This window comes from Anticarsia gemmatalis, chromosome 2 (assembly GCF_050436995.1).
Source record: "Anticarsia gemmatalis isolate Benzon Research Colony breed Stoneville strain chromosome 2, ilAntGemm2 primary, whole genome shotgun sequence".
Taxonomy (NCBI): domain Eukaryota; kingdom Metazoa; phylum Arthropoda; class Insecta; order Lepidoptera; family Erebidae; genus Anticarsia; species Anticarsia gemmatalis.
This window is the reverse complement of record NC_134746.1, coordinates 3,913,095-3,934,649: the sequence shown is the minus strand read 5'-3', so window position 1 is coordinate 3,934,649 and position 21,555 is coordinate 3,913,095. Positions and strand designations below refer to the sequence as shown.

Genomic DNA, 21,555 nt, shown 5'->3' with positions numbered 1-21,555 from the left:
TCGGGGGTGTCCGCTAGTATTTTACAACCTGAATTAATGTATAACGTACTTTTCCAGGGTAGTCTTTTCATACGAACGAAGTTGCAGGCATAAATTAGTGTCATATAAATGCTCGTTTACAGCAGGTAGTAATCGCTTGCAATTTGTAATAAAAATCTCTGCACTATTCGAAAACTTGTTCACTATAATTTAAAGACCATTAGCGTTGGATTGCTTCGTATAAATAATAGCTGCCAATAAATATATCGATTGTTTTAATTGCTTGTATTTAATGCAACGTTCGTTGTCACATTGATCGAATAAATTGCACTTTATTTTAAAACTTTTTAACATGATTTAAAATTAATCTTGATTCCAACACTCATTACGGGAGGAGACCCTTGCCCAGCAGTGGGTTAAATCATTGGTTAGATTATTGGTAGATTTTGCCTGCAACTCAGTCCGCGTGGTTTGTGTCTTATGACAGAATTTCCATAGAAACTTTCGTCCCCTATTTAAAACTCTTTCTTAGATTTCCAGATTTAAAAAAATAAAGTAATTAGTCTCTTTAGTCCGGCCGCCCTTAGCCCTTAGTCCACCACATTGGCCAAAAACAAATTAAGGCTTCTATGTATTTTTTTTATTGAAAAGTTACTTACCTTACTTTTTGGTGAATGTATCTCTCCAATTTCAAATTTAAGTTAATAGAAAAATTGTTTAAAAGGAAAAATAAGTTAGCATGGTTAACTTATTCCTAACGATAAAACCTACTACCTAATCTATCTAATCTAAAAATTAAATCAATAAATTGAATTTTTATCTCTATAAAAACTGCTATATCGAAATGCTAATTTATTTTCTAAACTAAATCACCATTAAACTGGGTCAATCACCATTAAAATGTAGTAATTTTCACAAAATAACTACATTTAAATACACATATTATTATTTTAAGTACAATAATATGAACGCTTACACAACAATTGCTGTTAAACTGATAAATACAACTGCAAAACAAAACACTCCTGTTTTTCCCACATTTATATCAATAAACACCATAAAGTTATCGACTTTTAAACAATTATTGTATATTGATCCTTTTATTAGTTAGTAGCTTTTACTCGCAGCTTCGTCCGCTTTAAAATTATTGTTTGATGGAAAAAAAATTCATAAACGGGGTAGGGTTTTTGCAAAGGATAGTATAGGCTCATTAAAAAAAACGAAAATTATGTTGCGGCAATTCAGGTTATAAACTACTCTTGTGCCAAATTTTATTAAAATTCATGCAGCAGCTCTTGTGTGCAAGTGTTAGAAACATAATGTACATCCAATATTACAAACTGTGATATTTATAATATTAGTAGGACTAATGAACTACGGATTCAATTATAAAAACTTTCCCCCCTTAGTATTTACACTCAGAAACTAAATAACTAGAAATTACAGAATGGCAATTGGCTTTAGTCGGTAGTATCAGCCATCAAATATTAACATTTAAAATAGAATTTAAAATTTCGTTCTTACAGTACCCGCTAGGGGCGCTGATGAAGTCCTCATACAACATTTTTAGAGAATAGAGACTATTGCAAACAAACAAACACCTAAGCTTTGTATAGTATATTTTGACAGTAGTATAGCAGTAGTATATTTTGACATACTAGCGAAAGATTTCTCCAAATTAGACCAGCAGTTACAGATATTATCGCATATAAACAAACAAACAAAAGCTTTATATTATTAGTGTTGATAAGTTTGAGTGTTATTGCAGAACCCTAATGAAACAACGTTGGAAGTTTATCACGAATATCGACGGCTCGGCGGATAGTAATTATTGGAATAAAACATGGCGCCGGCTTGCAACTAACAATATGGATTTGTACTCGCTTGGGAAGTTCAAAAAATATAAGAATGATTGGAATTGTAAGTGCTATTTTACTTTATATTCTGAACTTTTTTAAAGTATGCTATAACTATGTAATAATTAAAAGCCTCTTATCCTGGTCTGCTTTCTTCTTTCTTTTGTATTATGGTTATCTCTTTATTTATATCATAAAATATCTCTGAGTTCAGTGTGCCTCTTGGCAAAGGCCTCCTCCAACAATTTCCTTTGTGCTCTGTCTCTAGCAACCCTTCTCCATGTTGGGCCCGCCGTCAGTTTTAGTTCATCTTCCCATCTTTTGCTTTGTCTTCCTCTAACTATATATAAATATACAAATAAATAGATAAAAGAAAACAAAAATAAGATGGATGGGAAGCGTGTAACGCGTTGCAATAATCCTCCACATCGCTGTCTACCGGGAACGTTCCCAGAGTGCTGGCAGCATTGCCACGTTGCGTTGTATGGCAATGGTTAGTCTTTGCCCGAAGTAAATTCCAGTATTCCGGTCACGGGAACTGTCCACCAGGAGTTTGGCAATTTTTTGCGGGTCATTTTCTATTTCAAAGTCTCAATTTATGATAATTTACTCTTTACCTAAAGGCGTTAATGTTGTCCTTTTAAAAACATTCAATGTTCCTAATTAAACTGGCTTTTAACTTTTTCTTTTTATATCCTAAAAACTTTTCCTAATTAACACTGTTTAAACTCTTTATTACTAACAATTAAAAGTCTAGAATTATCAGTAAACTTTGAAATGATGCGATCTGAGAAAGGTACGCAATAAGACCCTACCTTAAAACTTTCATTAGGTTTATAACCGTGGAATATTGACACTGGATCGGAAATACGATTTTCGCCACGTAGCGCTTTAGTTTCGAAAATTTCAGATTAAAGACTCAAGTAAGTCACCATTTAATGTGGAATTTAATTATTTTCTTTTAAGCGCTCTATGTAAGATACTGGTATTGAGCTGCATCTGATACGCCTTCTCCAACATACCTGGAAGAAGGGCTAGGCTGATTGATTGATTGACAGTAATCTGTGTCTTCCGTAAACATAAAACACAACAAATTTTGCTCGAAATTCACTCTAAAACATACTTTTTTAAACCTGTAAAGATACTGTTTCATTCCCAAGTGGCTTAAAGTTTCTTATCCACCGTTTTAGTACTCAAATACTAGTGGAGCATTAAGATGTATTGTTCCCTCGGGCCTAAAGTCTTAGGTAAAGGATTAAAGCCAATAAATATAGTACATTATGTACAAACAAAAGCACTTACCTCCTGTAAATGACGCCGTGATGATGACACAGCATTGTAGTTATTTTTGGATTTGTAATTAAGTATATAAATTAATTTAGTAGGTTCTTTGAAATCAGTAAAATTTAATCAGTTTCGACAGTTTGATTACGGAGTATTACGTTTATAAAACTAGCTCTTGCTCGCGACTCCGTCCGCATGGACGTTCGGGTCTCATAAAATCTTACCAGAAAAAAATACCAAATTGTGCCTGGTATATGGCAATAGACTCGCCCCATATTACATGGGTGTAACTTTGGTAATGGTGTCTTTCATGTCCCTCTGCCTACCTCTTCAGGTACAGTCAGCTCCAAAAGTAGCTGATCATCTATACTAATATTATAAAGCTAAAGAGTTTGTTTGTTTGTTTGATTGTTTGTTTGTTTGTTTGTTTGAACGCGCTAATCTCAGGAACTACTGGTCCGATTTGAAAAATTCTTTCACTGTTAGATAGCCCATTTATCGAGAAAGGCTATAGGCTATATATCATCACGGTACGACCAAGAGGAGCAGAACAGCAATAAAAAATGTTACAAAAACGGGGAAAAATTTGACCCATTCTCTTATGTGTCGCAAGCGAAGTTGCGCGGGTCAGCTAGTACTCAATATTTTGAAACTTCTGTGTTACGTAACTTTAATAAATAACTGATCAAAATCGGGTAGAATGAGTTAGAATTAGACATTTCAATCAATGGCAAATGTTTTTTCCATGGAATAATGTGCACACTTCAATATATAGGGTTTCAAAAGATTGAGTATGATCAGCTACTTTTGGAGCTGACACATGTTGTACCTATTCGGGAACAACATGCGTGATGTTCTGTATACGTGTAACTATTTAAATAATATACTCAAGTCACGCAGTCCCGTGTACACGCCCACGGCTTCCGTAAACAGTTTCACATAACTTTAGTATCACTGCATAGTTCACAGTTCACAGCCTGAATACCTTCATTAAATACGAAGTTCTACGTTATCTTCCAACTAGCTTGGCTTATGAAGTCTGCACACTAAGGCCAAACCCAGTTGCGCTCACCGATCGGTAAACGATCTCTGGGTTAAGCAAACCTTGGCGCGATCATTCGATAGATGGGTGACCGCATAGTGGCATTCGAATTGGGCGTCTCCGTGCTTCGAAGGGCACGTAAAAAGTAGGTCCCGGTTGTTCTCAATTAAGATACTTTACCTTCAGGCGGCTTAAACAACTTTGACACTAAGTTGACCACTAACCATAAGATAAGAAGAAGAAGACTAACCCCCGGTTTCTGAGGTGCATTTAACGGTAGTTTATCTATTCAATAGCGTTTTTTCTGTATGAGTTTTAACGCTATTGAATAGATAAGCTACCGCTAAATATACCTCAGAAACTGGGGTAGGGCCAGCGGCCTAACTGTATGTAATCAACCAAAACAAAAATTCGTAGAAATTTTCATCGTTTGTTGCACACAATACGGATGATGACTATTTTTTTTACCGGCTGGTAGATTGTAATGAAATATCATACATTGTTTTATTGGGTATCGTAAAATTGTATTTTCTTTATTTTTATTTCATAAATAAAAGTGAAAACAGCTATTTAAATTTTCTTATTGACAATAACGTTATATTTTGAAAAGATCTTTATAAGGGTGCGCACCGTCGCGTTGCGTTTCGGTGTGAACTGGCCTTTAGATAAAATTAAATTAAATTAAATAAGATTGGACAACTCACACCCGGTCATTTGATTCCAAACTAAGCAGAGCTTGTACTATGGTAACCAAATAACTGATAAACATACTTATATACTTCTAAATATATACCTATATAGATACATTAACATCCAGGCTCAGAACAAATACTCGTGCTCATCACACAAAGATTTGTCCCGGGTGGGATTCGAACCACCACACGCGGCGCTCCGGTTGTTGCGGCGAGGTGACCGCTTAAACCACTGCGCCAAACTCTGCAAAATATGCAGTTAATATCTCATTAAAAAACTTTAGCTTACTTTTTAATAGAAAAATCTAGGTGCGACTGGATTTCAGTGTAAAATACTATCGATTTCTAAATAATATTATATTTCTGTTTGCAAAGATCCCGTGCAAGTCCGTTATCAAGAGCACATACAAGATAAGAGATCGTCTAACTTTCACACAGCTATGAAAGTTACAATCATCGTTGGACAGTGTTTCGGTTTGAATCCTGTTTTAGGCGTTTGCGAGAAAGATCCAGCTAAATTAAGGTAAGACATTTTATACCGACTTCAAAAAGAGCAGGTTATTAATTCGACCGTATTTTTTTTGTGTAATTTGAAATCTTTTTTAGAGTTTTCTAGAATATTGTATCGCGAGTTATCGCAATTGTGTATACATACTTTCATATTTACAGAAACTATAGCCTCTTAAATTTTAAAACGGTAATTGTTAATATTATAATGCAACGGGTCTTAAACGCGATTGAAAATTAAAGGTTAAGATACCTTATTTGTTTACCCGACGTTTCGATCGAATTGCATCGACCGTGGTCACGGACTGAATTTAACTTGACTTTTAATTTTCAATCGCGTTTAAGACCCGCTGTAAGTATTATAATATTATTATTATGGCGAGAGTTTAAAAACGTTAACGGTAATTGTCGTTGGTAAGTTACGCTACAACTAGAGAATTGCTTAGTCGATTTGATTTAAAAATATTTGTTGAATTGAGAAAATTTCGAAAAATAAGTAACACACGCGCGATCGCAGCCGCAGGAGTTAGCTAGTATAAAAATGAAATTGGACTCTCAATTTTGAAAACTTTGATTTTAAATGCATGAATGGTAAAAAAACTGATTTATGAGTATTTTAATCAACAGTATTTTTAATAACTTCTACACGTTTACAATTTCAAAGCTTTGTGAATAAATAAAACGCATTTGAACGCGGTTTATGGACAAAATCAAAAATAATAGTGCCTCCATCTTTTTGCTATTTGCAAAGAGAGTTGGTTTATCAATTCTTTGACGTAGACAGAGCCACCAGTATAATAAAATATTTCATTGCATAGATTTATTTTTAAATGAACCAGTGGTTTCTATGAATATTTATTTATTCTAGATGGCATTAAAATCGTAATTTAAAATGCACAGAGATAGTTGCATTGATTAATATGTTTGACATATTATACGTATTTTATGTATAGAGTAGCAAATTGTACACAATACAGAGAATTCGATACTTCTCATTTTGCTTATCTATCTTACGAACTAAAAGGAAACATTTTTTTTCACATACTTGAGCAATTTTACTTGATATTTAATTTCCTGCCTGTGTGGCACGGTTGGCTGTGCCTTTGACTGTTGATCGTGAACTCTCGGGTTCGATAACCGAGATGGACAGAGTTGGTCTTCCGTAATTTATACCCGTTTATTCTCAATAGAATAAAAGGAAATTTTAATATGAATTATAAATATTAGAGAGGTATATATCCAAATTGATTTGTATCTGAATCTTGAGCTCCTTTGAGTGTCACAAGAACTGTATATAAATATTATATAATATGCCTCGATGGCGCAATACTTTAGGTCGCCACGCCGTTATCATTGCGCCGAGAGGTCGTGTTCTTGATTCACACAGGGGACGATTATTTGTGCGATCCACGAATAATTGTTTCAGGTCTGGTTGTACTTTGAGTCCGTTGTTTGTATATTTGTAAAAGTCCCCGCAAGACAAGAGTATTTTTTTGTTGATAATTTTTTTTTTTCAGGTTCAAAGCAACATCATGGCGTTGTATCTATACATACGTGACGATGGCATTACAGTCCGTAATGGCATGTCTACTTGTTCTTAGTTTATTTAGAAATAACGTCAACAGCATAGACTCCGGAAGTAAGTTACATAGAAATATTTATATGTTCTCTTTTAAAAGTTCTTTAAACCCCCATTTCACCTGAGAAGTGGACTTTCTACTTTCCTCAATCTGGAAGGAGAATATTGTCCACCAGTCGGACCATAATACAGTATTAAATTACATAAAATTAGAAAATTTGACAGTTGTTTTGCATAACTCGATTTTCAAAAGCAGTATTATTTTTTTTCTTTTAACATTTTCAGCAAATAATGTGATAACTTATTATTAATTTAATATATTTTTATGTTTGTTACAAAATTTCATAATAGCATATTATTTCAAAATCGCTACAAATTTCACCAGATTTTGTTCCAGAGCGTTTCCCCACTCTTTGTAAAATTATATCCGAAACGTTTTTCACTTCATCTCGCGTACATTTTCCCCCAAAGGAAAGCACGCATTGCCTTTTTTATCTTTCCGCAGAAAAGATAATAGTACATCCTTTTGTAACTTGGATACATTTAAAAATCCCCCTGCCAGTGTCGGGATATCCGCACTTGTTAAATGTTTCCGGTATTCTAACGCCGCCGATAAAGAGGGGCTTCAAGGTCGCCTATGAGGGTATTTCCCCGGATAAAACGCATAATACTCCTGTCAGTGATCTATATAACGCACCTGCTTTGTTTCTGAAAAGTACCATCTCTCACCATCTCGTATAATGCGAGTTCTTCTTGTCTACATGTCTCCAAGTGATACAAGTCCATATAGTGTCAACATTTGTCCCGCGAATGTATTTGTATGGCGGTAGTCGATTGAAGACCGAAGTTGTTGAATATCAGACATTGGCGTAGCCTTGTGTACGAAGGACCTAACTGTGCACGAAACTCTTTGAATTTGCAACAGAAAAATCGTCGAGGAACTAAGGTTTATGCTGCCTTGTATATGACTGTCATTTCCAAAGATCTTTAACAGTCGTTACCAGTAGTCAGAAACTTGAAAGTCTGACAACCAGTCTTACCGAGGGGTATCGTGTTGTGACCCAGGTCCCTGGGTTGTGTAAGTCCAGCAGGCAGTTACTCCAGGTAAAATACTGGTATCCAACTGCATGTGGTAAGACTGGAAGCCTCCAAGATAATTGGAAGAAAGGCTAGGCTGATTATGATGAAGATCATAAGAGGTCGAAAGTAAAAATAATGTTCGTTTTTCAGCTGACATACTATTCTACTTCTTTGGTTTGATCACAACAGCCTTGTTCCTGCGTATAGCGATGAAATGGCCCGAGTTATGTATGCACATCTCTCAGATGGAGGCAGCAGACCCTACTACCGATTCGAAGCTTAAGATAAAGTTCAACATTTCTTGCTTCCTACTAATAACACTTGCTATAGGTAAGTATAAATGTTTTTTCCTTGTTAAAACGTCGTAAAGACTATATGAGAGTTGCTTGCTTTTTCCTTCGCTGATGTCGGTGGCATTTGTCGGTCAAGCGTATACATTGTTCTATGAGACACTGCATAGCGACACTGTCGTGCGCGGCAGGTTTTTCTAAGCTTCTATAGTCCAGTCATTATAGTAAGTTCACCTCGGAATTCGAGATACCCAGCTGTAAGTCTGTAAATACTTGTATATTGACACCCTAAAAGTTGTCTCAAAACCTACATATGGTAGGGTGTACGCAACTATAAAATTTCAAGGTCCAAAGTCCCAAAAACCGGTTTTTTGAGCTTTTTTTGTAAATATCTCATTTCCTATGGAATTTTTGCATTCGTATTCATTACCAATATTGTACAGTATAAAATTCTCTACAAATTTTGTTTGAATTTTTTTTACGGTGAACCGTTTTCGAGATAGAGGGGGGAGAGCGCGCGGTCACAGGATCATTTCAAGTCAACCGGTGCCTCCGGTCGAAGATGCGCCATATATATGAACTATCGATAAATCAATGATTAATAAATATTTGTCAATTTCTATTAACTATTACATTATTTTTTTATCATTTTTTTCATAACCTATCCACTTTTTATTCAGTATTAATTAACTTATCAACACTTACCTGCCCATGTAGTTGCAGAATTTTTCATGAAAATATAGGCACTAAGTATATTTGAATTTTAACCTAATTAATATTAATAACTTCTTACATGATGACAAAAAAACAAATAAATCAGTATTATTGAAAATATATAGATTTAATATAATTATGAAGAAAATGATGACACCAATGACTTTTCGAAGTTATGTGTGTATTAGAAATAATTGTCACATGCTCCAACGGTGAAGGAAAACATCGTGAGGAAACCTTGCATGAATAAAATTTGTATGCATTGTCCCCAACCCGCACTTGGCCAGCGTGGTGGACTCAAGGCCTAACCCCTCCCTCATTACGGGAGAAGACCCTTGCTCAGCAGTGGGACAGTAATGGGTTAAATTTATTTATAATTATAATCATTGATTTATCGATAGTTCATCAACTATAATATATATGGCGCATCTACGACCGGAGGCACCGGTTGACTTGAAATGATCCTGTGACCGCGCGCTCTCCCCCCTCTATCTCGAAAACGGTTCACCGTAAAAAAAAAATTCAAACAAAATTTGTAGAGAATTTTATACTGCACAATATTGGTAATGAATACGAATGCAAAAATTCCATAGGAAATGAGATATTTACAAAAAAAGCTCAAAAAACCGGTTTTTGGGACTTTGGACCTTGAAATTTTATAGTTGCGTACACCCTACCATATGTAGGTTTTGAGACAACTTTTAGGGTGTCAATATACAAGTATTTACAGACTTACAGCTGGGTATCTCGAATTCCGAGATTCTTACCTAATTTAAGCTTAATTGACTGCACTATCTATAGGCGGTTTTACCGTGCGTTACGGTAGAAAAAGTCTTAAACGCGCGATCACATACACAACCGATTAAACGAATCAAATTATAGTTTCAATTTCTTATTCTTAAGAATTGTCACATGTAAGATGATTTTCCATGTTGGAAGTAAAAAGATATGCTGCACGTTTGCCACAGTGGTTAACGTGGTCACCTAGCCGCAATAACCGTAGCGCCGCTTGTGGTGGGCTTAAATCCCACTCGGGACTAGATTTATTTTATAAAAACGTGTATTTTTCCAGTGGAACATCTTTTTTCCGAGCTACACGGTATAGCTTTAGCTATCGACTGCGAGCCCGAAAACCCGATATACGAGAGTCATGTGAGACGCAGTTTTCCTTGGGTATTCATGTTCGTCCCCTATAACATGTTCTACGGGATTATGACTCAGGTATGTATCAAACTATAGGCTACTTGATTAACAGTCGAATCATACTCTATAACTTTAAATTAAAAACCCCCGATTTTATACAATTTCTTTTATCTTTCTTACTTTTTAAATATTGCCTAGTTAGGTTAAGCCATTCTAATCAACAGTCATAAAAAATCAGCAGTAGTCAACAAGATTTTTCAGTAAAAAGATATTGGCATATGACGTATCGTATTTTCGTAAGGTTTTATGAGTAAATAATAACTTTTTACTGTAATAAAATAAAGTATAATTAACATTAATAAGAATACCTCCAGTATTTAAATTTATCATTTCATCATCCAATCAATGTAATTGAAGCAGAAATAAATTGCAGTATTTTTTTTTGCCTGCACATCCATATGGTAAAGGTTGGTATGTGCGATCTGATTCTCTTAACTATTGTTTATTTTCAGATAGTCAACATGACTTGCACGTTTAACTGGAACTTTCCAGACCTTTTCGTGATATGTATGAGTATTTACCTCACTTCTCGACTCGAGCAAGTCAACCACAGAGTAGTAGCTGCTAAAGATAAAGTTCGTATATACCACCATACTAAACAATTCTCTTCGAATCGACTATCGCAATACAAATCGTCACCATAGTCAGTTGCACTCACCGGTCGGTAAACGATCTGTGGGTTAAGCAACCATTGGCGCGGTCATTCCATAGATGGGTGACCGCATGATGGTATTTGAACTGGGCGTCTCCGTGCTTCGGAGGACACGTTAAAAGTCGGTTCCGATAGTTGTCTACTAAGATAAAAGTCGTTAAGCCACGTCAAAGGCCTCTCGGGCGGCTTGAACAACTTTGACACACGGTTGACCATTAACCAAACGACAAGCAAGCAAGCAATACAAATCCATTGAGGTTCGTACATGAGTCGCGTTGCCAACCTTCGTCCTGCAACTGGATTTGTATGGCGCTAGTTGCTTGAAGACTAAAATCATTGAGTATAGAAGACTTGTGTAGTTTTATGTGCGAAGGGCTTAAGTTTCAAGTGGCAGTTAAGCGGCGACACTCAAAGACGTATCAAAATACACCTAAGATCCATCGTCTATATTGTTTGTATGTATAACGGTGCGAGGGGGGATCTTACTGCCACTCTCCGATCAGCAGTACATACTTCAGCCAACTATTGAGAATGTTCAATTTTATCACAAACAAGCTACGTATTATTAAAATTACATGCATGTGCTATGTGTTGGGCCATTACAAACATGCGAACTATGACATAATTAAAAGAATGACAGGAATAGGACAGTATGTAAGTGCGAGCGAGAGACTCCGATAAAATTACATGACTTGATTTGCAAGTTTGAAAAGGCCTAACTATAATATACATACATTTTTGTCATTTTTTTCAGAACTCCCCACCGTCGTTCTGGCGAACGATGAGGGAAGACTACAACAAAGCTACTTACTTAGTACGTAAAGTAGATCGTATAATTGGAGGCCTTATATTTATATCGTTTGCAAGCAACCTGTTCTTCGTGTGTTCACAACTGCTTCATACATTAGCGTGAGTAAAAAATAGAGGTTGTTGTATGAACTTGTTCAAATACATGACTGAGTGTGAGGTTTTCGAAGACGATGAAGCAGTCACGATGGTCAGAGCTAAGTGGAGGAGTGAGATAAGGAAGGGATTCATAGCAAGGAAGAAAGAGATAGAGGGGATATACGGCATCACGCCTTTTATACCCGAATGTGGAAGCAGAGGTGTATGAAATGTATAAAATATGTTTTGTCATTTACAATATTAGTTTCCCTCCCGCTCGTTTGGAAGGAGACCCTTGCCCTGCAGCGGGACAGTAAGGGGTAAAAAAGAAAAATATATTAGTTGCCTGTAATAGGCGGCGAGTCTTGATTCGTGGGCCTGAATATAGGAACAAGCCGCACTGCTAATTTAGTAATCTTTTTTTCAGCGTCGGGATACGACCTTCAGACAGATGCAACAATGCCACTGTACCTGATCAAAGGTATGATTTTAACTAGAAGTATTGTAAAAATGCATGACAGAGAGTGTTCTCACAGGCCGGTGGAACGAATGACCGGTGTGGCCAGTGGTCAGGCACAGGACCGACGGTTTTTTATGCTCTCCAAGGCATGGAGGCCTACAAACTTCAACTTCTTTGCTAGAAATTTACTAAGGTTTGTGAGAAAAAAATACTGGAAGAAATTGTTGTCTCGATCCGGGGCTCAAAACCCGAAACTTCTGCTCAGCAGTCGCATACACTAGCATTCGCGCACAGAGGCCGGCATTATTGTAATGCGAAAGTGCACACAGGCAGATAATGTACCTGTACACTTGTACACAATAACTGAAGTCCTACATCGGTTTTAAATAAATTGCCCATCGTTGCCGAATATTGGAGGTCTTCGGAGGATATTTTAAATATTTGTATTCATTCATTGGCCAGAATACATCTATTGCAAAAATTGTATTGATAAATTAATTCATTGAAAATACTTTACAGGTACATGCGGGGCTACGAGCACTCAATTTACTTTGCGTATTCATTTATATTCCTCGTGGCTCGATCTCTGGCTGTATCGCTAGCTGCGGCGAGAGTTAATGCCGCCAGTCTCGAGCCAGCGTACGCTTTGTACGATGTTTCTTCTGCTACTTATTGCGTTGAGGTAACAAAATATAGTGTTTTATTTATTTCATTCCTTCGTCGTGTAGTTAACGTCAACCTCGTGTTGTTCAAGTTCCCGAAGGCCTTTGACGTAGCTTAACGACTGTTTTCTTATTGACAACAACCGAGACAGAATTTTTACGCGCCCTTCAAATACCACCAATCTATGGAATGTCCGCGCTAAGGTTGCTTAATCCACAGCTCGTTTACCGACTACGGCTACACTTTAGTCTGTATGCAACCGCTTGTACACACCTATAGCTCGATTCTTTACTTCTATCGACTACCGACAATTGACCTGTCATCGAGAAATTATGTATGAACATTAGTATTCGTAGTGTTTAGGGTATTTTGGCAGTATATTCTAAATGTCAAAATTTCGATACTCGATAGTACCGACTATACAGAATCGCGCTACTGCACGTAGTCAACTGCCATTTATTGTCAGGCGTTTGCAAACTTAACTATAACCGCGCGTCTAGCCGTTCTCGCGGTTAACCGCTAGTGCAGGGGCTAAAACTTACAAACTATAAAACTACGAAACACCACGAACAACAATAACCAAAGTCTATGAATACTCAATCAAACTTTTCATCTAAACACCTTCAATTTCGGCGAAAATCAACGCTACATCTATTGCGGACGAAGTTTTTGCTACAAACTCTGCTAAACTAGGAAACTATTAAGCGAGGGATTACGGCGGCAGTGAAGTTTGTCGTTGACTGATGACGTCAGCAGAGTAACTTGAAGGACTGGAAGAACCATTGATAGGTCAATAATTGGGTCACTATATCAGGCTTGCTTGATTATTGTCTTATTTTTAGTCCATGTAATATGAATAATTAAGGTGAGGAGCTTAGTTAACAACAGCCGCGCGGATCCATCTCTGAAGTTAAACTACGCTTGCCGAAGTTGTTCCGTGGATGGGTGACCATTTTATACATATAGAGTTCCTCCGTGTTTCGAAAAAATGACTTACCCCCGGTTTCTGAGGTACATTAAGCGGTAGTTTACCTATTAAATAGCGCTTAATCTCATATAAAAAACGCTATCGAATAGACAAACTACCACTAAATGTACTCAGAAACCGGGGGTTGGGAATTATTTTAAAATGAAATATAAAAGTGCCCTCTAATACCTCTCAGGAAGTAAAAAGCAAGAAACAAGATTAAGGAGTTTTCTGGAGTCGTTGGCACTAAAAATACGATAGGCATATAAGAAAGCCCTAACGATGCTCTAAGATCGAAATGAAGTGGTAAAATAAACGAAAACCATTTTTTCTGATATTTCAGATTGAGAGGTTCTTAGACCAGATTCATGGCAGCACCGTAGCGTTAAGTGGTCTACAGTTCTTCAATGTCAAACGTGGATTGATACTAACGGTACGTCTGTGAATCAATTGTTAAGATAAATTATCACTATATTGCACAGGTAAGTACGGTCATCGTCTAAAATATGTATAGGTACACTGTCATGTTATCATACGCATTTGTATCAAAGAAAATAGTTGTTTTTGTTTGTCGTATGGTTAGTGGTCAACCTAGTGTCAAAGTTGTTCAAGCCGCCCGGAGAGGCCTTTGCCGTGGCTTAGACTGTTATCTTAGTAGACAAAAGCCGGGACCGACTTTTTACGTGCCCTCCAAAGCATGGAGACGCCCTGCTTAAATACCACTATGCGGTCATCCATCAATAGAATGACCGCGCCAAGGATTGCTTAACCCACGGTTCGATTACCGACCGGTGAGCGCAACTGGCTATGGGCGCCTGAAAATGATAGCGCACATAAACTTAATTTTACAAACATTGAATGGAATATCGTATGTAAACTTCACTGCGCTGGAGAGTGCGGGTTAGGGACTTTACAGACCCTCAAGAAATGTGTTAAAGAATTTTTAGGCATGCAAGGTTTTAGGTGTTCGGTTTTTCTTCACCACTAGAACAAGTGATAATATTTAGTGATTATTAATTAGTTAGTGATTATTAAGTGATTATATCTAATAAAAAAACATGGTTTTTTGCTTCGGATTTGAGCCGACCATTAAATTTGTGTGTAAAGCTTTGTAGGGTTAAAAATTGCCCTAAGGTTTTTTCTATTAGATTAACTCGTAAAAGATAGAACGGCACGTGTATCACTGAATAGAACTAACGTTCTTAAAGCAATATGAAAGATGAACTTGTTGGGCATCCCTGTTCCTCCACAAAAGACTGATGTAATTCTCAATGTGTCTTAAGCTATAAGCGATTGTTACACACGCTATTGTCATTAAAGTTAGACAGGAGTGTGTGTGAAAATAGACTTATGGGTATTTCAGAGAATAGACAAACGAAAAAAGATCGGCTATCAAGTCCTTTACAAGCACGTCGCAGTTGTAGAAGACCTGCAGCGCGATTTGAGAGGGCAGAGGCAGTCCATGCGCTATCCGTTAAAATGGGCAGGTCCTTGGAGCGGTCTAAGACCTTATGGTCTTTGACATATTGTAAAGGAATAAAGTAAAAGATAGTGATCCGCTCATAACTTGCACGGAACCCACAACTTACCGTCTTCAGTTCTCAGAGAGTTAGTAATTAAATAATAACATCGGATTTGCGATGGCTCGCTGCTCCAACACTGAACCAACCTAGGGGTAAAGACTTGTGTACAAGTTACTATTGAATAGCGAAAACTTAACTGAGAACTTTACCCTTATAATCTATACTAATATTATAAAATTATAGAGTATGTTAGTTTGTTTGTTTGGACGCGCTAATCTCAGGAACTACTGGTGCAAATTAAAAAAATCTTTTACTGTTGGATAGCCTATTTATTGAGGAAAACTATAGGCTATTTTACATTACGCTACGACTATTAGGAGTAGAGTAGCAACGAAAAATGTTACAAAAACGGGGAAAATTATGACCCATTCTCTCTTATGTGACGCAAGCGAAGTTGCGCGGGTCAGCTAACGTTTAAATATTATATGGTTTGTAGACATTCTTTCTTGCTAATCAGGGATTAAACGTAATAAGAATTTTAAGGTTACGATACTTGGTTCAAGTATGATATGTTGGGAAACAAAGAAGATATAATATACTTCCATATTAAAACTGTGAAACCCCCGTTACCATGACTTTTTAATGGAGATAGCTGAAGACCCAAAGCCAATCCTAAGCAAATATTTTTATTTTAGAAATACGCTAGCAGCGATGGCATTGTGCAGATGTTGATGTATTTTTTACTATTTTAAGCATAAACTACTGAAAGGATTTTAATAAAATTTGCCTGGATAATCATAAAGATAATTTTTTGCCCCAGATTTTGCTTTCACGTGGATGAAATTGCAAGTTAATGCTAGTGTTGCAAGTTCATACATACTATAATGCGAAAAGACTTTTCCCCGACCTAATATTTCCAAATTTCGGTGTAAGCACGTCTTTACTAAGCAAAATTCACTTAAATACAATGCGGTTTTACTATTAGGATATTCCTTTGTACCTCCGAAAGGGGCGAGGTTATTATGAATGCTATGAACTTTGTATTAAATCATATTAGACGCTTACTCGTTTTCATTTTCTCGGATCTTTATAGAGTTTTAGGCTCGTATTAATAAACGGGTATCAGTAGCTCGATTCTCTACTAGGTACTATCGACTACCGACAATCGGCCTGTCATCGAAAAATCAGATCTGATCAGCGCCCCTGACGGGCGTCGTAGGAACTATTCTTGCAGTACATTTTGAATGTCAAATTTTCGATACACGACAGTAACGAAGATAGAGAATCGCACTGCAAGTCGCGAGAGTTTAAACTCGTTAAGAAAAATAATTATTTAACCGAATTAAAAAAAAAGGAGGAGAGTTCTCAAGTCGTTTGTATTTTTTTAATGAAACGTGAAACGTTTAAGCAAATAAGGTATTTTAACCTTTTATTTTCAATCGCACTTAAGACCCGTTACATTATAACATATTTAATTTTCTGTTTCACAGATTGCCGGTACCATAGTGACGTACGAATTGGTTCTGATGCAGTTCACCGGAGTCACACCTACGACTTCATCACCGTAATTACTATTAAGTGTTTTTTCAGATATAATAGTATGTAACAAGAAATAAATTAAATAACAATGCTTTTTTTTTGGTATCAATAGCCTTTTTATTCCTTTGAACAGAATAACATTAACCTAGCTTAAGAGCTCGTGGTTTAAGAACATCGGCCACACGGACCAATCTCGGAGGTTAAGCTATGCTTGTCGAGGTTGTCCTGTGGATGGGTGACCATATTACACTTAACAAATCCCTCCATAAAATAATTAAAAAAAACAATAAAAAGGGGTCATCATTGGGACTCATGCCTTGATATTTTGTGAGCAAATTTATAGATAATTTTTGAATTATTTTTTATTTACTATAGAATTATTGATGTTATTGTGATTTTTAGTAAATATTATTTTTACACCTATATGTTTAATCTTAATTGTAACAGATGCTTTATTTAATGTTTTATTTGGTATCAATTTTTTTTACATTTTATTTTTTATTATTAGTTTTAATCACCTTTAATCTACAACAAACTGGAATAATCTGTAATGTTGTGCGTTTCTAATTAAATAAATATATGGCTTTTTTTCAAAACTAAATGCTCAAATAAGTTGCTGACAAAAGCTTTCTGTGACGATGGAGAGAGCAGATATTTCCTTATTTTTACAGCCAATATTACTAAGCTTCTCGGGCATTATGCCAATGCTCCATAACTATGTTTTACTGACTCGTCTAATTACATTGGACGACCTTCAAACAGAACAGAAACTAAGCGGTGGCGTTTATTACTATTATGCTAATTAGAAAACTTTGGATATACGATGTACAAACTTGTTTTGTGAATTAAATAGCAGTATAACAGTTTTACTGCCTCTGTGGTAAGACTGTGTGACTAGTGACTAGATTATGATATTTTAGGTTCGTCGACTGCCTCTGTGGCGCGGTCGGTAGTATATGCGGCTGCCGTGCGAGAGGTCTCGGGTTCGAATCCTGGGTCGGGCCAAAAAGTCTTTTCTGAGATTTTCTGTTGAGAATTTCTTAGAGATGCCCGGAGTTGGGAAGTTGAGGTCGAAGACCTCCGTGCCTCAGAGAGCACGTAAAGCCGTCGGTCCTGCGCCTGACCTCTCTCTGGTCGTGTCGGTTATCCGTCCCACCAAACTATGAGAGTGATGGAATAGAGAGTGTACCTGTGTATTGTGCACACACTTGGACACTATAAACAAAGTCCTGCATAGATGGCCAGTTTCAATGAAACTGACCGCCGTAGCCGTATATCGGCTAGGAGGACATTATTTTAGCTTCAAATACCAGCGGGCTTATCACGTATCTCATTTAACAACTAGTGTAAAATTGATGGTCACTATTCAGTACATTGCTGCTTTGGCGTAATGTGTTAATTACTTTATTCTCAAGAAGATAACAATCTATAGCGCAGTGGCTTTCAAATAGTTGCCAACTGCGATACACGTTTGCCCCCTAAGCTGGATATAAACTACTAGCTGACCCGCGCAACTTCGCTTGTGTCACATAAGAGAGAATGGGTCAAAATTTTCCCCGTTTTTGTAACATTTTTCACTGGTACTCTGTTCCTATTGGTAGTAGCGTGATGACATATAGCCTATATCTAACCTTCCTCGATAAATGTACTATCTAACACTGAAAGAATTTTTCAAATCGGACCAGTAGTTCCTGAGATTAGCGCGTTCAAACAAACAAACAAACAAACAATCAAACAAATAAACAAACTCTTCAGCTTTATAATATTAGTATAGATTAGACACTTTTCTTTTCTTTTTTGTATTATAATAAACTATATTATTTGCGTTTAAAACTAAACGATTTTAAGTTATAAACACTTAGTTAACTACCTACTATATTTTCTTATTATTGAGTTGATTTGACGTCGCAGAGGGTTTTATAACCATATAAAAATAAATAACGAGTATAAATAAATTACAACCAGTCCCGAAATTTGTATTAGTGGATAGCACAGATACCGTTCCGAGTAAAAAACGGAACCTTGAACTTCGCAAAGGTGATCATTTAATAAGTAACTAGCTAAAGACGAAACAAATATTTTGTACACATAATACAAGGTATCGTAAACCTTAAAATTCAGTAAGAAATAAAATTCTTATCGCATTTAAGACCCGTGCCTCGATTCTCTACTACTATCGACTACCGACAACCGAACTGTCATCGAGAAATTTTGTATCGAAATCTGATCAGCGCCTCTGACGGGTGTCGTATGAAACATTTTGGCAGTACATTCTAAATGTCAACATTTCGATAGCTAGCCGGTTGTCTGTAGTCGATCGTGGTAGAGAATCGAGGCACAGATACAAATTCTTTTGTAACACCTACTCGTTTTCACAGTATAATTAATAATGTTAGATTAATTAATAACAAATTCCTCTCTAATAGAACGAAGTTAAGGAACTATAATTTACAAACCTCGTCAAACAAAGGGAATGTACGAAATTGAATAAATTAAATTAGTTACGCTTCCTGTATGCGACATGTGTGAAATTTGAACCATGTGGCTCCATGTGAGGTTTTTACAAGAAAAATTTTGTAAATCATCATCAAGAAGAGCTCGTGGCTTATTTCACGACAGCCGAGCGGATCGACGTCTGAGGATAAGCAATCTGGCGATAGGAATATTAAAACCTTTGCCCAGCAGTGGGACATTACAGGCTAACAACAAAAAACCTTTTTTTTACACTAAACTTCGTCGTAACTCTTTCATCTGGCCTTAAGAACATAAGTGAATTTCGCCATCCCGAGCCGAAAGCTGACTAATCTTGTCCCGAAGCCACATAATGAGAAAATGATTTTACTTTGATAGACCTAATAACGATTATTATTGTACCCAGAGCCGGATTCAGGGAAGCACGGGTGCGTTCGTAACTTAATTTAGTTTTGATAGTTCGCGGAATACGTGATTAATGTTGCTTATTATAATGATTTTGTGGATTGCTTAGTTATGTGATTAGCGGTTTGAGTTTGGTACAATTTTAAACTGAAAATTTAATGTTTATCGTCAGTGGGTCCATAATTTGCATATTTTAAACGGGTATTTTAGTCACATCTTTTGATAGATGCTTTGCTGCCGTAATGCAAATAATTTTATGTCAACGAAAGTTTAACCAAATTTAATCGTTGGCATAAAAAGGTAAGAATTCATACCTCATTTTGACCTTAAAACTAAATGATTTAAAATCAGAAATGTATCGTAACGTTTTTATTCAAACCTTGCTTGGGCCCTTCTAATATTTACGTACAATTCGCACCCATTCTTCCCTAAATTCGTCTCCTATAAACGACGGTTAATTCACGAAAAGAATCCAACAGGTTCTTAGATTGAATACGTATTGGAAGATTTGTAAAGCCTATTATTGCCCCTCGTTGAGTAAGATGATTGTGTATTACATATATTAATGTATAGATACATTTCTATTACGATTAGATCTTCGATTCTTCTTCAGTGCGAATATTGTCAGTATTCTTTTTAGTTTTTACTTGTAACTGTTATTTTTTAATCAAAAGAATTTATTAATTTTAAGTTATAATAATTATTTTCTTATATATTTACGAGCTGACCCGTAAATATGACGAAAGACGAAGGGGCCTAGGAAATCAGATAACATTTTTTTAAACAATAATAGTATAGAATAGTATATATATTATTATATAGTCCATGTTGGTTTTAACGTCTATCTTCATGCAATTTTTTATTGTTATTTATTGTTTTTTAAAAGCAACTTCCACACTAAGAATTGCTCTTGTGTCACCAGGACTTTTACAAACATACAAACAGGACACAAAACACAATCCGACCCAAAACAATTATTTGTGGATCAAATAATTGTTCTATGTGGAAAATGAACCCACCCCCGATGCAATAGTAGCAGCGTAGCGACCTATACCACTGCGCCACGGAGACAGTTAAGAGAAAGTGTAACAGACATACAAACTTTTGCATTCATAATATTATTATGGTTTTGGACTATCTTTCAGGTCCATCAGTGAACAAAAAATAGACTCCACGTGGTTATCTCAGGCCATTGTTGAAGGCATGCGGGCTTTTCGACAAAGTAATGAAAAACACAAGGTTTTGTTCGCTACAAACAAACGTTTTTATCTAAATGATACGTCACGACAGGTTTATTTTGACGTGACGTATGTTTTATATTTAAAGTTTAATGTATTTTATAAAAACCGGCCCAGACCAAACCGGACTCGCGCACGTAGGATTCCGTACCAAAAATACGAAAAAATCACGTCTATTGTATTGGACCCCCTTAATACTTTATTTTCTTTAATTTAAATACATAATTTGTGAAAATTTCAGCCTGCTAGCTACCATGGAGTGCTTATGGACTTTTTCGATTTCATTAAGTATAATCATAAGTACAAATAACACAATTACAGACACATTTGCGCATTTTTTTAAATAATAAGGTCAACAAATAATACGACTTAAATACATAATTTACTAAAATATTGTTTCGAAAGTTTTGTACAAAATAAACTGCACAAAAAAACTCTTTTTCTCGTATTTCATATAACCTGGTTAGCAAAATAACCTCTGTATAGTCGGTTACATCAATAGCGGGCCGCTAAACGGCATCTCAA

General features: G+C 36.2%; 1 protein-coding gene across 1 annotated transcript; it reads left to right on the top strand.

The window, feature by feature from the left end:
- Window positions 1-1,832: 1,832 nt before the first annotated feature.
- LOC142978142 (gustatory receptor for sugar taste 64f-like) lies at window positions 1,833-16,955 on the top strand. The gene is made up of 11 exons (XM_076122462.1): window positions 1,833-1,899; window positions 5,229-5,376; window positions 6,878-6,999; window positions 8,170-8,349; window positions 10,096-10,244; window positions 10,679-10,801; window positions 11,633-11,787; window positions 12,191-12,244; window positions 12,743-12,905; window positions 14,197-14,286; window positions 16,867-16,955. The coding sequence occupies exons 1-11, from the start codon at window positions 1,848-1,850 to the stop codon at window positions 16,942-16,944; spliced, it is 1,314 nt and encodes a 437-aa protein (XP_075978577.1). The 5' UTR covers window positions 1,833-1,847; the 3' UTR covers window positions 16,945-16,955.
- Window positions 16,956-21,555: the final 4,600 nt, after the last annotated feature.

Bases quoted from the DNA above. Each gene is read 5' to 3' on its own strand.
- LOC142978142 (XM_076122462.1), top strand. From the start codon at position 1,848: ATGGATTTGTACTCGCTTGGGAAGTTCAAAAAATATAAGAATGATTGG. The intron at 12,245-12,742 runs GTATGATTTTAA...AATACTTTACAG, and splicing joins GCCACTGTACCTGATCAAAG to GTACATGCGGGGCTACGAGC. The intron at 12,906-14,196 runs GTAACAAAATAT...CTGATATTTCAG, and splicing joins CTGCTACTTATTGCGTTGAG to ATTGAGAGGTTCTTAGACCA.